The sequence below is a fragment of the Heteronotia binoei genome, chromosome 10, assembly GCF_032191835.1.
Source record: "Heteronotia binoei isolate CCM8104 ecotype False Entrance Well chromosome 10, APGP_CSIRO_Hbin_v1, whole genome shotgun sequence".
Lineage (NCBI taxonomy): Eukaryota > Metazoa > Chordata > Lepidosauria > Squamata > Gekkonidae > Heteronotia > Heteronotia binoei.
In genome coordinates, this window is record NC_083232.1 from 68,320,124 (window position 1) to 68,333,200 (window position 13,077).

A 13,077-nucleotide genomic window follows, 5' to 3' on the forward strand; every position below is an offset into this window, starting at 1 on the left:
TCTGTTTTTAAATGTTTAATTCCTTACATGTTTAAATATTGTTTAATTTTTGTGTCGGATTTATTGTTGGAAGCCGCCCTGAGCCACTTGTGGGAAGGGCGGGATTTAAATTCTAAAATAAATAAATAAATAAATAAATGTACAAGCATGAATGTCCTCTTATAAACAAGGCATGCATATCAGCTTCCTAGACAGAGAATAAATTGTAACCCAAAATTTTAAAACAACCTTTATTCAACAGCTCAGTCACCCAAAGAGATATTGCATTACAATGTATTTTGCAACTTACTTCTCCTTGAAAATGGTGGAGTGGGGGTTGAGCCAATAATCAAACACAAAATAGAGAACTACATCCTGAATGTCAACAATTTGCATTTTAATACTTTGTATTCAAGGGAATGCTATATGTAAACACCCTTGCATCCTCACACACCCAGTGTGGTATGCTAGTCAGCATGTCAGATGGGGATCAGAAGACTCTGATTCAAATCTCCATTCTACTGCTTAGAGATGGGCACAGATCTGAACTTAAGCCAAAGTCTGGACTGGACTTTGCCTAGTTTGCAAACTCAAACCAAGGTTCAAAAAGGACACCTTCCCCGAACATTCACCAAGCTTCTTCTCAGTTTGGTTCAGGTGTTTAGTCCCAGTGTGCTTACACCACTTGCAGGCGGCATTGAGTGCCACCACCCAATGAGCCCACGTCATCCAGAAGTGAAGCAAGCATATTGCCCAACGTGCTCATGTCACTTCCAGTGCCTGACAACACCCAGACGTTACATGGGCTCATCAGGGGGCAATGCAGTTGCATCACTTTCAGATGATACAGGTGCACCAGGGGCAGTGCCCAGTGCCACCCAGAAGTGATATGAGTGTGTTGCCAATGTGACCAGAGCCAGTTCAGTTTGGGCAGGATTTTTGCTTGGGGGTTCTGTTTGGGATTGCCTGGATCGCAAGCTCTGTACCAAACTGGGCTTTCCCAGTTTGTGCCCATCCCTGCTACCACTGGTGACCTTGGACCAACTGATGTGTCTCAGTTCAACCTACGTCACAGGGGTGTTGAGAGAATAAAATGGGAAAGTGAAAACCACATAAACTAACTGGGAAGAAGAGAAAGATAAAAATGCAATACACATATGCACCACACTCAACCAAACTATATCTACTACAAGATCTTTAGCAGACAAAAGCTAGCAACAAAGCATTCTGCCACTAAGACAATGCTCAAATTGCTATATGCCAATGTGGTTTCATAAATTTACCTGAGCAAAGAATATTAAAACCAGAAATGAATCTAAATTATATTCAATTATTCTTCTTTTGGAAGGTCTCAGCAGAGATCATTACATACAGACATCCAGGGTCTTGTTCTCTCAACATTCATCATTTTATCTTCCCAAAATCTACTTAAAAGCACCCTTTGCAGTCATCATGATACAACCACAAAACTTCAGTGTGCATGACATGAAAATCCTGGGATGCTCCATCCAACACTAGGGGACCAAATCTGCTCAGTACGAAGTAGCAGACAGCCTCTATGTCAGTTATTTTGGACATTACACACATGGTTTTGTCTCTAGGACTCTAAAATAGTTTTCCACCCTCCAAGAAACCAAAAAGTATGGTCTGTTTTCAAGTTTAGTTGCTGCCTATTTGAATATTTCCCAGGATCAGAGGTTAGTTGTCTAAAGAAATGAGACCACAGCAAAAAAAAAAAAAAATCAATGGCCTATGTAGACTAGACATTCAGCGCCCAGTTTCTTAGTACTGCATGTACCAACTCTAAATATACAGCATGCACCATTATACAAAACAGCATTCCAAGTCTGTGTTGCAAACTCCATTTAAACTCCCCCCACGATATTTTAAGCTAATAATCAATACCCCACAAGTGTTTTGTCTCTTATTCCATTCCTCTTTTTTTAACACTGTCTCCTTGAGGTTTTTAGAAGCATTCAGGATAAGCCACAAATCTATTAGCAAAAATGGTTTATTAAAAAAAAAAGCTGAGGTCCCCACCCTCTTCACTGAGGAGACTCTAGTAACTATGTTAAATTACTGGTTCCAGACACAAGTAAGCCCAGTTTCATTTCCCTCCCCACAACAAGTTTGAAGAGTTTGGTTCAAAAACACAGGGCCTAATACATATAACAGTTGAACATGTTTCTTTCACAGACCAAGCCACTCATTCCTCTAACGGAGCCTACCATTGAAGCCTACACTCCTCACTATCGCATCTCTTTAGAAGTTGGCAAGATTATTAACCCAGCACAAATGAATGTAGCAAGTCTTCAGAAACTACTTACTCAAAGCTCACTCAAGTCATGCACAGCTTCAAGAAGTAGGCATTTAATTATTTCAATCTTAATTCACTAAATCCTTTGGATGCTAATTGACAAAAATGTGCTGAATGTGAAGCTGAGCATCTCACAAATGTATAGCCACACATGTATAAGAATGACTGTTTCTGGTACACAATAGGAGACTCCCACCAATGAATGAATAAATGAAAGTTTTATTTGTGGTCAAAGACCATCAGTCACAAGAGTACATTCTGATTAAAACCAAATATGTCAATTCCAGCACACACAACCTTAAGAATAGTTACCAGATATAATAATCCCAAAAGTCTAGGGTAAGTCTAAAATGTCTAATATATATTAAATGGTTTTGAGTCAAACAGGTAAAAAACCTAAACATTCTCATGATCATGCTTCATGTTGTGAAATTTTCTCCACCAAATGTTACAGCATCTCTAAAAGACATCAAAAGGCAGAAAAGATTTCAAGGATCCAAAGTACAAAACAACTGGGTAATTTACCCATCACCTAATAAAAAGGCAAATATGGAACATAAAACTTGAAACCCAGGGCAAGAAACTGTATTCAAACAGTAACCTTCCACTAGACACAGCTCAGTTGTTTACCTGTTCCAGTTACATGTGGTACTCAGAGGAAACAATTTTGGCATAGGAAATCTATTAGCAATCATAATAAAACCCATTATGGGGTTTCCCAGTTGGATACATAATATGGATAATAATACATGTTTGAATACTAAAGCAGAGATGTCCATGGCTAAAGTTACATAGAAACAGTTCAAGTTCTACCACTCAACAAGATTCATGCCATTCTGAGGATGAATTCAATGGAGCACAGCATCCTAACATCAGAACTGAACTTGGCTGGGGATCAGGCAGAACAATATCAGTCACCACATTTAGTTCTAAAACCCCTTTCCCTGCCCATCCCACTTCTTCTACTTTTACACATCCCCTCAGTGCTGTTGTGACAACTCATGACCATCAGTGCAGAATAAAAAAAAAAAAAATGTCAGAAAATGAGGCAATCTTAATAAGACAGTTTTACAAAATGAAAAATTAAACGCTTTAGTTTTCATAGAGCTCTGACAAGTTGAAGCTACAATAGTGGCATCACTCTTGCTGATTTTACCAATCTACTCAGTCTTGAACAAAGCATAAAGGAGAAAGAAGCAGCTTCACCTGGAACAGGTGAACAGTTAACAGAGTACGTTTAGCAGGTATTTTTGCAGAAGGGCTTTTTGCAAGCACTGTCCAGTCGTCCAAAATACTATAAATATTTCAGACATCTCTCTTCTCACTTAGTATCTCCACAACTCTTCCATGGTAAGCAGCAGACCTACTGCCCAAGTCCTGGCAAGTATTTAAAAAAACAAACAAACCAAGAATGGTAAATCTAGAAATACTCCTAAAGTCTTTCTGGACAAAGTTGCAATCCCAAGACTTACATGGGAGTTGTACTAAAAGCCAGTTGAAAACACTGAGTGAAATACACCCACAGTATGAAACTATTAAGTCTTGTGAGACTATTAAGTCTCTGTAAGAAAAACAAAACCTAACTGAAGCAAATAAATAAATTAAATACATACTAAGGAGCAGTCTCACATCCAGTAGAAAACAGCTCATGAGGGACTCGTGTAATGTCTGCATATCTGAAAAACTAAATTAAACACAAACTTGCATACTTTATTGTATTTAGAAGGTTTCTCTTTCATCATGTCTATTCTTTATCTATTTAATTGTATGTTGAACACACAAACCCTGTAAAGCTAACATGTACACTACCCAAGTTCCAACAGAACCCAGAAATTGCTTCTGTACTGGCAGGCATAGCTTTCATTTTTCCATTTTGGTTTGCCTTCCCTCCAACACACACACCTATCCAATTTTGACATGGAGACCATGTTCTCTTTTCTAGTCATATTCTGCCAGAAAGTGGATTTTAACCATCAGCACTTAAAAAAAAAAAGATGATGGTATTAAGACTTGCCTAATCTCATCACATTTACAGAGGATAGCAGAACAAAGTCTTACCTTCTCTCATGTTCCTTCCTTGGTCATATTTTTTTTCTAAATAAAAAGGCCCCATAGCATTGTAGGGAAGGTACTTCTACCCCTTGATCACTTTTGACTGCCCTTCTCTGCATGTTTTCCAGTGCTACAATATCATTTCAGAGGTAGGATGAACAGAACTGTACCCAAGATCCCTAATGCAGCCACACTATAGATCTGTATGATTATGGAAAGTGCAATATGAAATTATTCCAACCACAGAATGTACCTTTTTCACCACTGATGCATACCAAGTCAACTTTTTCTTCAAGCTATCCAACACAACTGTAAGAACACTTTTACACATATGTAGATTGAGTTTAAGATAGGAAACTTTTTTTTTGCCCCAACATGCACCACTTTACATTTATACTAAAACTTACTTGCCATATTCTCAACTATTCACACCAGTTTGGAGATATTATTTTGGAGCTCTTCACCTCCATTCTTAGTAACTTGAATACTTTGGTGTTGTCATCTGCAGGCTTGACCTCCCATGATTCCAGATTACTTATGAACAAACTAAAAAGCACCAGACCAAACATGGTTCCCTGTGGAATCCCTCTGCTTACTTCCTTCCATAGTGAAGACTGCCCATTTACTCTTATTAACTAGTATGGCATACTGGCTGTCAGACTAGGATCTAGGAGATCCAGGTTCAAATCCCCACCCATGCCATGGAAGCTTGCTGAGTGGCCAATCACACACACTCTCAGCCTAACCCACCTCATAGGCTGTGAGGACACAACAAAAGAAAGGAGAACTATGTTGGGACCCCAACTGCACAGAAAGGCAGGATAAAAACAAAGTAAATAACTAAATAAAAATTACCTACTTTCTGTCATTTAACCAGCTTCTAAATATTGTACTCTTACACCAGGACCAAAATGTTCACTCAGAAGTCAAAGACTTTTGAAGTCCAAGTATACAATATCTACCACATGACTCATACCAACCTATACACTCAGCCTTCTCAAAGAACTCCCAAAAGTTGGGTGAGACAGAACTTCCCTTTACAGAAGCCACACAGCTGCTTTCTCGGTACAGCTTGTTCCTCTTTGAATTTAATTTCTCTCTTTAAAAAGAGTTTCCATCAATTCACCCTGAATAGACATTACGCTAACTGGCCAGCAACATCCCAGATACCCTCTGGATATCATTTTCAAAATCAGCATTACACTTGCTACTTTTCAAACCTCTAATGAATGTCAATCTCAGTGACATATTTTTGTTAGCATGTCAACCATTTCACATTTGAGTTCTAGCGAAAATACTGTGTTTTTAACTCATACCTCTGCCCTATAGTTGGAGCCAGAGCCTAACCAGTTTCAAACCATCTCTGTTTGCATAGCCATGAAGCATCCAGTTAATATGTTTTCACTGCCCTTCCCCTTGTATTACTTCTGGATTATTTGCTGCTTTGGCAAATGGACTCCTATCTAGAGAACTGGATCCTTGTTGGACCTGCACAACTAGGTAACTCTAGCCCCTGCTTTACCCTCTCACTTTGACCTCTTATCTCCCTCTTCTTGAGTGCAATACACTGGACATTGTGTGCACATTTTGAAGATGTGGCTATTCACAAGGACCTTCTAACGTTTGCTGTTATTGCCAAATGCTTTATTATTTGACTGCTGGTGTTTGAATTCTCTAGCTCAGTTGCTTTCCCGGCATATCCTTCGCAACCCAGCTACTTTTAAGATGCATATAAAACCTAAGCCAGTAATTTCTTTCTTTAGCCTAGGAGTGAGGTAGCAGGAGAAGGGTTTTATTCTTTGTGCCCAAGCAGGATACTGGGCTGTTTCACACTGATGTGCAGAGCATGCATGTATCTCCTTGATGTGCACAGTAAAAAAAACCCACCCAAATGCAATTAGACTGTTTACACAAACTCACACAAAGCCAGCACCTTGGGTCAGGGGAAATGGGAATCTTTGTCCGGGGGCCTCTCAGAAGCCCTGCCCTACAATGTATAAGGCCTCATTATTTCATTTCTGAATTGCAGCTCCAAATACAGTTCCCTCTGCAGAAGAGGAGCTAAACCCTTAAAAAAAGGAAAGAAGACTTCCTTGCATGATAAGAGACCAGAGTGAGGGAAGAGGTTTCTATCTTATATAGAACACATCTCTCAGTTTTCTTAACATGGAAGATAGGACATACATTCAGCAAGCCAATGATGATTATTTTACTCAGAACCCCAAAATATTCTCTCCCTTAAACTCTATACACAATGCTGCAGTACCCACCAAAACATGACCTTGGTAGTTATTTTAAACCACAAGAACTTATCTGAAGCCAAATTATTGATACTTTTAGAGCTGTAAGAACTCCAGAGATTTTTATGATTTAAGGTGCCAACAAGAAAACAGTAGACATTTCTTACCTCTTTTACTTCGTGGAGATGGCCAGGACGCTGTGCCTTGGCTTTTCGGGCTGCTGCAGGAGATTTATGATGTGTAATTGTGACAACCGGCTGTCCACTCTGATTCAGGCTTTTCTGGGAACCGAGAAATGTGGAGTTGGCTGCTCCATGAGGAAACAAGGACAAGCCTTTCATTCGAGAAGATGAAGAGCTCTAGAATAACCAGAGGTTAACACTCCTTATGGTAACTGTATGAGAAACTAAGATTTCAAATCAAGGATGAAACTTCTGTAGGGTTTTGGGGGCTCCTTAGGCACTCTTTGCCCAGGGCCCTCTAAAACCTTGAAATGACCCTGCACAGAGGGAACCAACTTCCATCCACACATGATACAGTAACAGCTTCCTATTTCTTCTATATAGAAGATTATCTTTTTATGTCAGAAACCTTCCATCAGCATTTAGCGCTAAAACAGTCTTCAAAAGACAGCCAGTGTGAACAAAGAAACCCTTAAAGTTCTATCCAAGAGAAGGCCTTCTTGGTTGTGGCACCAAAGCTCTGGAACGAATCCTCCAAGAATATTCGTTTGTCCCTTTCTGTTGCCGTCTTCCAACAAGTGGGTGAAGGCTTTTTTGTTTAATTTGGTATTCCTTCAGTAAGCCTTCCTTCTAAACCAGTGTTTTATATTTATGCACTTAACTGTTTTATATGTATTTTAACTCTGTTTTTTAACTCTTCTAAAAGCTATTTTAATGACATCTGTTTGAGAGAAGGGTTTATGTTAATGGCTTTAACATAACCAGAAGGAGCTGGGCATGTTTAGCCTAGAGAGGAGGCGGCTGAGAGGTGATATGATCACTGTCTTCAAGTACTTGAAGGGCTGTTATATAGAGGATGGTGTGGAATTGTTGTCTTTGTCCCCGGAAGGTAGGACCAGAACCAATGGGTTGAAATTAAATCAGAAGAGCTTCTGGCTCAACATTAGGAAGAACTTCCTGACCATTAGAGCAACTCCTCAGTGAAACAGGCTTCCTCGGGAGATGGTGGGGTCTCCTTCCCTGGAGGTTTTTAAACAGAGGCTAGATGGCCATCTGACAGCGATGAAGATCCTGTGAATTTGGGATAGGTATTTGTGGGTTTCCTGCATTGTGCAGCGGGTTGGACTAGATGACCCTGGAGGTCCCTTCCAGCTCTATGATTCTATAATGCATTCATTCTATAATGAGTCTATGATTCTATAATGCATTTTATTATACGTCTTTTAAATCATTAGCCATCTTGGCAGCCCTTGTAAGGGCAGAAAAGCAAAATATAAATTTTGTGAATAAATACAAAATTAATAAATAGCAATCCCACGGGTTAAGAAGCTCAGATCAAACACTGGGAAGGACAGAGCCTTCAGGGGCACACACTAAAACAGCTTATTATTTGTGAGCACTTAAAAATATGTGGCACTACACAGAGTCACAAGAACGCCAATTTACTGAGCAGAAGCAGAAAATGGCTCATAAGATTTCTTTACGGTCTCTTTGCTCTTTTAGTTTTTTTAAGTCCTTCTCCCATTAAAAATAACAAAATGGTATTGTGCCATTGTTGTATAATCATGAATGTTAAACTATTCCAGGTAATCCTTCTGTATTCAGCAAATCATAACCGAATTAACATTTTTTCTTAAAGTTCAAGCCAACCTGAGATTCTTATTTTATGTCATGCCTTCACCTTACACAGCTTCTTGCAAAGGTCAGGATTATTTTCCCTGTTCTTCATAAGAAATGAGCACTAGGAATACATTTTCTTCCTTGTTCTTTTGAAAAGGTGACCTATACCAATTTTTAAAACAAGAAGCTTATATAAGATTGATCATTTTTTAAAAAACAAAAAACCCCACTTCTGGCTTGTCTTCACCAGTATCATTTCAAAAAAACTGTGAGGCTGATTATTCCATTTTCCTTTTGTGGCATACTTTTGCCTGGCAGCATTTATCACACTAAATTCATCCTCATACAAAGTAGTAAATGCTTTGATCCCTTGAAACACATGGCAAAAAGGGGGGGGGGGGGGAATAGGCCACAGCTTAGGGCTGCCAACTCTGGGTGGGGGAATTCCTGAAGATTTGGGAGTGGAGCCTGGGAAGGACTAGGTTTAGGGATGGGAGGGGAGGAAGGGGACCTCAGCAGGGTATAATGCTATACATCCCACCCTCCAAAGAAGCTATTTACTCCAGGGGAATTCATCTCTGTAGTCTGGAGATCAGCTGTAATCTTTAGAAGTCTCTAGGTCTCACCTGGAGGATGGCATCTCTCCCACAACTAGTTGATGGAGGGAGGGGGGAAAGCTAAGTGAACTCATTCTCACAGGAACTAGGAGTTCTAAAACTTTTCTGCTTCCCCTAAACTCACTTTTTCCCATTTCTCAAATACCCAGTCTTTATGAAAACATTTTAAAATCAATGTATTTATTTGCTCAATGCTTCCACCTAGGAAGACACATCCCTATTGCCACAAGTCCACTGCCCACCTTGAGGAAAGAAAAGGTGAGAAGGTCAAACAGCCCAATAAGAACCACTTACTATCAGGTTCCCTGTAGCTATACTTCAGCTGCCCCCAACTGCTCTTGCTGACTGTTAACAAGTCAGGCTGGTCTCAAGGTAGGTACAACAGACAGCCATTTGACCCTCAGACTCATAGTGGTTCAGGCTGACAAGGCACCACTGTCACAACCCTGCTGGCACAGAAGAGCTAAAGAATTTGCTTGGCCTAAGAACAGCTGCCAAAAGATGATGCTGTTGCGCACCAGCTGCTCAAAGGGATTCCGTCTTGGTTCAAGATGTAACTTCAGACTCTATAACCACTGTCTCTGATGCAGGTAGAATGTAAGGGAGGAGATTCTGATTATGGGAAGGGGAAAATTTCAAGGCACACTGGAAGAGAAATGAGTAATATGTGTATTGTTCTCTAGTGATACTGGAGAGGAGACCCACTTGGAATGTGTGGAGGGCTCTCCTACCTGAATGAAAGGAAAGGAGGATTGGCTGAACTTTAAGACCTGAAAATTGTACACTTTGATTAAGTTAGTTACCAGAACCATATAGACATATCCATCAAATGTACTGAAGATCTGACATGCATTGCTTTATGATGTGTGTTTGGACTGTTGAGAGAGAATACATGAACCAAGAAAGAAATGTGTTCTCTCGTTTAACCAGGGTATTCTTCATCCTTACAGACAATGCAACATGTCTAAGCACCCAGTGACCTCTATTGGTATCCCATCTATTTCTATTTATTTCAAACCCCACCACAATTCAAGCACAGAATGTGGGGGGTGAAAGGGAATCTGTAAGCATTTGTCATGCAGTGTCCAAGAGCTTATTGTTTCACCTCTGCCCAGAAACTGGCACTGTATCTCAATTTCCCAGAAATATATGTCTGTTTATTTTAAGCAGAGCACTTCATATCCTGAAAATCAGTGATTTAATTATTGAACAGATCATGTTACAGGTTTTGTAGCTAATCCTCTTGTCCTACAGAAAATACCCAGACTGTATGATCAATAATGAGTCTGTATTAACGAAGGTGGAAATTTTGTGCATTATACTTTGATTTTTTTTTCTTTTAGTTTCCTATGAGCTGGAAAACTTTCTTGTAATTATATTTACTGTAACTTAACTCCAATTCTATGACAGGACAGATCAAAATTATTATTTTTTTCAGAAGACTTTTATTCTGCCTCTCAGGAACCTGCCTGATTAAGAAGTGCTGGTGATATTTTTAATTCAATGGAATTAAGTTCAAGTCCAAGGACTGAGCTACACAGGTACTGTACATATGTTTTATGACCAAAAGAATCCTACGCATTTTGAGACTCGGGAGACTTCTTCAGATGTTCTTAAGGACATAGTCACTCTGGGAATGAATCTACTGTCAGGATCTGCTGGGACTGAGTCCAGAGCTGTCTCACCCTCCAGGATTGCTTTTTGTTGGGCAAGTGTCCCCAGACAGAGTCTCAGAACAGAGCAAGAGGAAGGAGTTTCTTTTTACCCAGTTTCCCTGCACAGTTCTGACAAGTATCTACTTCCCTCTGCAAGGGAATTGGTAGCTCTTCCTCCTCAGCTGCCTTTTAAATGCTTCCCCGGTGCTCTCTCCTCAACCCAGTCTTGGGGAGTGACAGGCCCCTGGGCCAATGGATGCTTACCTTGGATTAGTAAGCTCACTGGTCCTTCCCCCGAACTTCTTTAAAAAGCTGGCTGCCTGCTGTCTCTGCCCCTTTGTCAGAGTTCCCCTGGGTCTCAGTGCCAGGGTCACCTCTGGGAGAAATTCAGGTGGGTTGGCTTCTGGTGCTGAGCATGCTGCTGAGTATTAGCTAGGTTCCTTCAAGCTGACTGACTCCCGAGTAGAGTCCACCAACCTGACAGCTTCCTCAACTTTGGGGCTTGCTGGCACAGCATAGCTTCTGTGGGGCTTGCAGTACCCTGTGTTAAGTGTGGGGATGAAGATGCCACCCCCAAGACATCAACATTTCCCAACTATGAATGCTGCTGTTAGCTCAGATCACACTTATACCCCATTTTCCTCTACTGTACAAATTCTGCTCTGCTGGATAGGCCCATACTGCATTTGTACACTATTCCACCTTCTGTCAACGGTTCTACTGCATTTTTTAAAACCCAGAATACAATCTGCATGGTACCTTATTTTCAGAACAAGCCAACATGGTGTACAAACTTCAGAACTCTCCAGAACTCTTCCTCGGGTTTCAAAAAACGGTTTCTTAAAAAATCTGGTGGATCTAATGGGAGGAAGGATTTTCAGACTGGAGAGGACTATGCATGCAACTAGAGGCAAGAGGCTTCTTTCTGGCCCCAGCTTCTTAAGAGGGTTGCATGCCACAGAGAGGGGAAGCCTTGAGGAGAAACTGTCCTTTCTTTTACAGGTCAAGAGCACCATTCCTTTTCAGCCACACACACAGGTTGTTTCCTGGGGTACACTGAAGCCTGTCTCAGCCCACCTGGCAGAAACACTAGTCCAAGATCCAATAACACCTGCACACTACATTCATCCCCTCCTCTCATGTGCTGTTCTCTGCTGATTTGGTGCTCCAAGATGTCACTTGGGGGCTTAACCAGCTCTGTACAAAGCTCCCAAACATATTTCTAGTAAGGACATGGCAGAGTCAACTTCACTTGCAGTTGCTCCAAATCCCTACTTGTCTCCTGCTAAGTCAGTTCAGCTGTCTCTTAACAGCTACCGATTCATGAAAATCCTTCAAATTTTGCTATGATCTTTTTTTGAAAAATCCCGAATAGGATATATAAAGATCATTCTGCTGGTTGTAGAAGTATGAGAATAACAGAAAGGCTTTATAATTGTGGGGGGAAGAATGAGGCCCAGTATTTAGTGCTTTAAACATTTCTAGCAATGACTTTTACTTATCCAAAATGAAACAAAGGAATGCTATTTCATGTACTATAATTACTTACCTTTGAGTTGCCTTCAGTGTGATACTTGGCACAGGATCGGAGCTGAGTCACCCAATACTGTCTCTCTCTTGCATCACTAGCTAGAAAAGAAACCAGTAACAACAATATTCTTTAATTTTGGTAAATTAAATTTGACTAACTACAGCTTTTTGAAAAAGCTAAACGCCCTCCACATTCAATTCAGTTTAGAAGCTTACAAATAAAATTGAAGGCGGCATTTCAAGCACAGACACTTTAAACTTTTTATTTATCTAGTTAGTACACAGAATTAGTATCTCTCACACAATAATGAGAACTATGAGGCATAGATTTGGCCACATTAATTTCTTACATGAAGAAAAACAGCACAATGAGAAGTAGTGCAAGATTTGTCTTGACACCCACCGTACTTCTCAAAGGCAGATAAATTAAATGTGAAGAAACCTCAAACTTTCATAATGCAGATCAACAGAACATCTATCCCCATTATTTATAGTACTGCACATTTTCTTTCTCTGTACACATCAGTCTATAGCTGACAGGCTAGTTAGATCAACGTTTCAAGCTGATGTAGCTAGAACTGCATTTTAGTAATTGACTAAATAATCTAAGATGACTCTGCAGTGGCTGCCTAGAAAATCAGAAATAATTGTGTGAAGATGGATGCGGTTTGCTGCTTGGAAGACACTCTGATTTCAAGTTCGCAATACTGAAATAGGCTTCCTGATTATTGCCGTTTTGTTAACTGACATTTATAATTACATTTGATAGGTGCTGGCATATCTCCAAATACTTTGTGTTCAGTTTTTTGCTCTCCTGTAAACTAAACAAATTCAATTAATATGTGTGCTGGGAGGGACTTTCTCCCCCTATGTGAGAGCAAAGAA

At 40.2% G+C, this 13,077-nt stretch overlaps 1 protein-coding gene across 1 annotated transcript in view; it reads right to left on the bottom strand.

Moving 5' to 3' along the window:
• OSBPL10 (oxysterol binding protein like 10) overlaps positions 1-13,077 on the bottom strand; it is a 92,994-nt gene that overhangs the window by 53,792 nt on the left and 26,125 nt on the right. The window contains exons 3-4 of the mRNA XM_060248827.1: positions 12,212-12,291; positions 6,756-6,947 (exon numbers count right to left, since the gene is read on the bottom strand). Of these exons, the coding sequence (XP_060104810.1) occupies positions 6,756-6,947; positions 12,212-12,291 (272 nt within the window). The remainder of the gene's footprint in view (positions 1-6,755; positions 6,948-12,211; positions 12,292-13,077) is intronic.